This window comes from Trametes versicolor (genome assembly GCF_000271585.1).
Source record: "Trametes versicolor FP-101664 SS1 unplaced genomic scaffold TRAVEscaffold_105, whole genome shotgun sequence".
Taxonomy (NCBI): Eukaryota; Fungi; Basidiomycota; class Agaricomycetes; order Polyporales; family Polyporaceae; genus Trametes; species Trametes versicolor.
The window spans coordinates 1-3,033 of NW_007360425.1; the positions used below are offsets into that span (position 1 = coordinate 1).

Here is a 3,033-nt window from a genome sequence, read left to right on the forward strand (position 1 = left end):
CGTCTGAAACACGGATCTTGGTGTTCACGGGGTACATACCAGAAGGTGGTGTCAAAGATGGCTGTGTGCTGATAGAAGTACTTGAACGGGTCGCATGACGAGGCCGCGAATGCGGCCATGGGCGTGCCCCATGTCGTTGGCTGTGGCGCACTGCTCGACAGGTCTGAGGGTATCGAGCTGCGCGGGAAGAACCAGGTCTTGATCCCGTCGTCGTCCCATAGCGCTGCAATTGCAGAATCCCGCGATTAGCATCGTGCCATCCGATATAGGATGATAACTTACTAGCGTAGACACCGCCGCCCATAGCGTTGAACGGAGCACCATACGAGTTCGTTTCGCTTGCGCGCACACCACAACCCGCGTTCCCGGTGTCCGCAGCAGCACAGTCCGTTCCGCCAATCAGAGAGCCTGAGATGCCCAACGCGCTGGGATCCGACGAGGGCATGCTGCAACCGGGCGCCGTGTGGAGCGTCACCTGGTTGTTGGTGTAGTCGTTCACACCCTCGACCATGTCGATCTCGCCGCCTGCAGGCCAACCCGGACCTATTTCAAAAATGTCAGTGATAGCTCCTGTGAATAGTTGCTGCATCGCACGTACCGTTGCTCCAGAACGCTGGCCATGTCCCGCAACCCGTTGGCATGTGTACGGCGTCCAGTACAACCAAGCCGCCGGTGTAGCTATATTGCGTGGTTATACGTATGCTTTTGCGGTAGGTCGACACAGTCCCGGTCGTCTCTGCTCGCATGATAGCATTGCCCGCGGCGTTGATCTCAGTGAGATTAGAGGAGTTCTAGATATCTAAGTCAGCACGATATCCTGCTACACAAGATATCCGGCGTGACAGTAAACTTACCGCCGTGTCTTTGTCCACATATTGCGCGACACCGTGCGTCGTTGTGTCTGGAGAGTTCTGGAAGTCCCACCCGTCGAAGAAAGTGTCACCTTCCTATAAGAGATAAAGGTGTCAAATTGTGGCGTAAACGGAGGTAAATATACGACGCACGTAGCTCTGTGCAACTTTCCACGGCGATGAAGAGCTGCCCGAGGAGCTCCCGGTTGCGGTCGGTGAGGCTGTCGCAGGACTTGTCGATTGTGTTGCGGCTGCTTTCGTTGTGGTAGTTGCAGCATTTGTGGGAGAAGTCGTCGGAGTTGGTGAGGATGACACAACGGACGAGGCGGCGGTGGAAGAAGCACTCGGTGAGATACCCGTATCGCTCGAACTCGGGGCACTGGACCCACTGGTGCCATTATTTGCAATCCCGAGCCCTGTGTTCCCGCTGTTCACGCAGTACATATTCGACGACTGGAACGAGATATATTGAGTATACTACGCTTACTGCTGCGGAAGGCAAATGCCTGTGTACGCGAGGCGACGGACGTCGAGGAGGCCAGTGCGCCGCTTGATTATGTGACGGTAAACGGGTCGCGCTGCGCGGGAGAGTCAGGACTCGGAGTCGCGCGAGAACAACGCAGCGTCGCTGGGTGTGGCAGTGGCGAGCAGAAGGAGCAGGAGGGGGACGTGGATGTACATCGCGCGGGCGTCCGAGGGTGGGGTGTGGTGGTGGTTGGCGGGAGACAAGCTCGAGGAGCGTCTGCGGCAAGTGGGCGATAGGTGGTCGGATCGGAGAAACAGACCGCGAGGCGCAGCCTGGGTCGCGTGCGAGGTCGTGAGGTAGGATCTTCGCAGGGAGAAAGAGGCGGGAAGAGAGAAGCCTCGGAGCGGGACGAGGGGATATATGTACACGCTGACGGGGAGAAGAGAGAGGCGGAGAGCCTCGCAGACTTGTGGAGAGAACCACGTCTTCGTAAGCGCCCATCGCCACGATCCTCACTTCGCGCGCTCCTCGACTCCGGTCCGGCGCATCCGGATATCCAGGTGCGATGCCGTCATCGTCTGTCGCCTCGCAGACCGCCCTCGAGCAGCGCCGCTCTGTGCGCTCTCCCACCCACTCACTCGCTCTCTCCGACCGCCTCCAGAACGCCCTCGACGCCCCCGCACTGGCGCTCACACCCTTCCAACCGTGTTTTTGGCGGGCAGCTCGCGTCGTTCCAACGCTCAAAGTCACGTTCTCTCCCGATCTCGCCCCTCCTCGCCACCGTTCTAACCGTGCTTGACCGCGCTCGATCTACCTTTTGGCGCAGAGCTCGCTCTCTCGACCGCATCCCAGCGCCGCTCGTCTGTGCCTCCGTCCGCCCTTTCGAGGACCCGTCCGCCGTCCGTCCGCTGCTCCCTTCTCCCTCGTGCCGTCCGGGGCAAGTGCATGCAGCCCCGCCGCCTGTCCCGCTCGATGCATACTGCAGGCAAGTCTTCACCTTCGCCCCCTGCACATATAGATCTCTCGCGCCGTTCTATTGCACACAGGCTACCAACAGTGCTAGTGGGCACAGCTGGACTCGCCGTCCCTGTCCCTGCCCATAGCCATGCTAGATACGTATGCACAAATCGCACTTGCCGCGGCGGGCAGTACACGGAACACGCGTCGCAGCGCTATCTCACAGTATTTTGACGTGCTTAGCATAGTGCCCCCCGACTGGAGCCCCGGATTCGCCTCGCTCTTTGGCCTACATTCGTTTCCACTGACCGAATCCTTACGTCTCGATTATTCTGCTGCAGAGTAGCTCAAGTGTACATGTATGTTACAGTACTGTCGCCGGAGCCCCGGCCTCGCGCTGACATCGACACACATCTAGACGACGAATCCCGCCCATCTCTACTGCCGGGATCGCGCGTCCACCATCACGTCGTGGGTCCTGTCGCAGGAGGTGAGCATGTCGTCTGTACTATGATCCCCGCCGGTCCGCTTACCTGCCCGATCTGCACCACATCATACACAGACACGACCGCGCTGCGACGATAGCGCCACCACGCAACCATCAGCACTGTGTCATCTGGACAGCACCCCGGCCACTCATCAAATTAGCAGAGGTTGCCCGGGCCTCCTCGCTGCGGTCAGACGAGCGTCGGTGCAGAGCAATACCAGAGCTACTGGGGTACGGAATCGACGTTGACGGTCGGTCAGGGAGGTGGGGGG

At 59.6% G+C, this 3,033-nt stretch overlaps 1 protein-coding gene across 1 annotated transcript; it reads right to left on the reverse strand.

Annotated features, from left to right (window-relative positions):
* Nucleotides 1-44: 44 nt before the first annotated feature.
* TRAVEDRAFT_82605 (uncharacterized protein) lies at nt 45-1,091 on the reverse strand (the record flags this gene model as incomplete). Its single annotated transcript, XM_008047649.1, has 5 exons — nt 45-223; nt 283-543; nt 599-791; nt 855-947; nt 1,005-1,091. Coding segments are annotated over 5 exons (813 nt in total), but the record flags the coding sequence as incomplete, so codon positions are not given.
* Between the last annotated feature and the right edge of the window lie 1,942 nt (nt 1,092-3,033).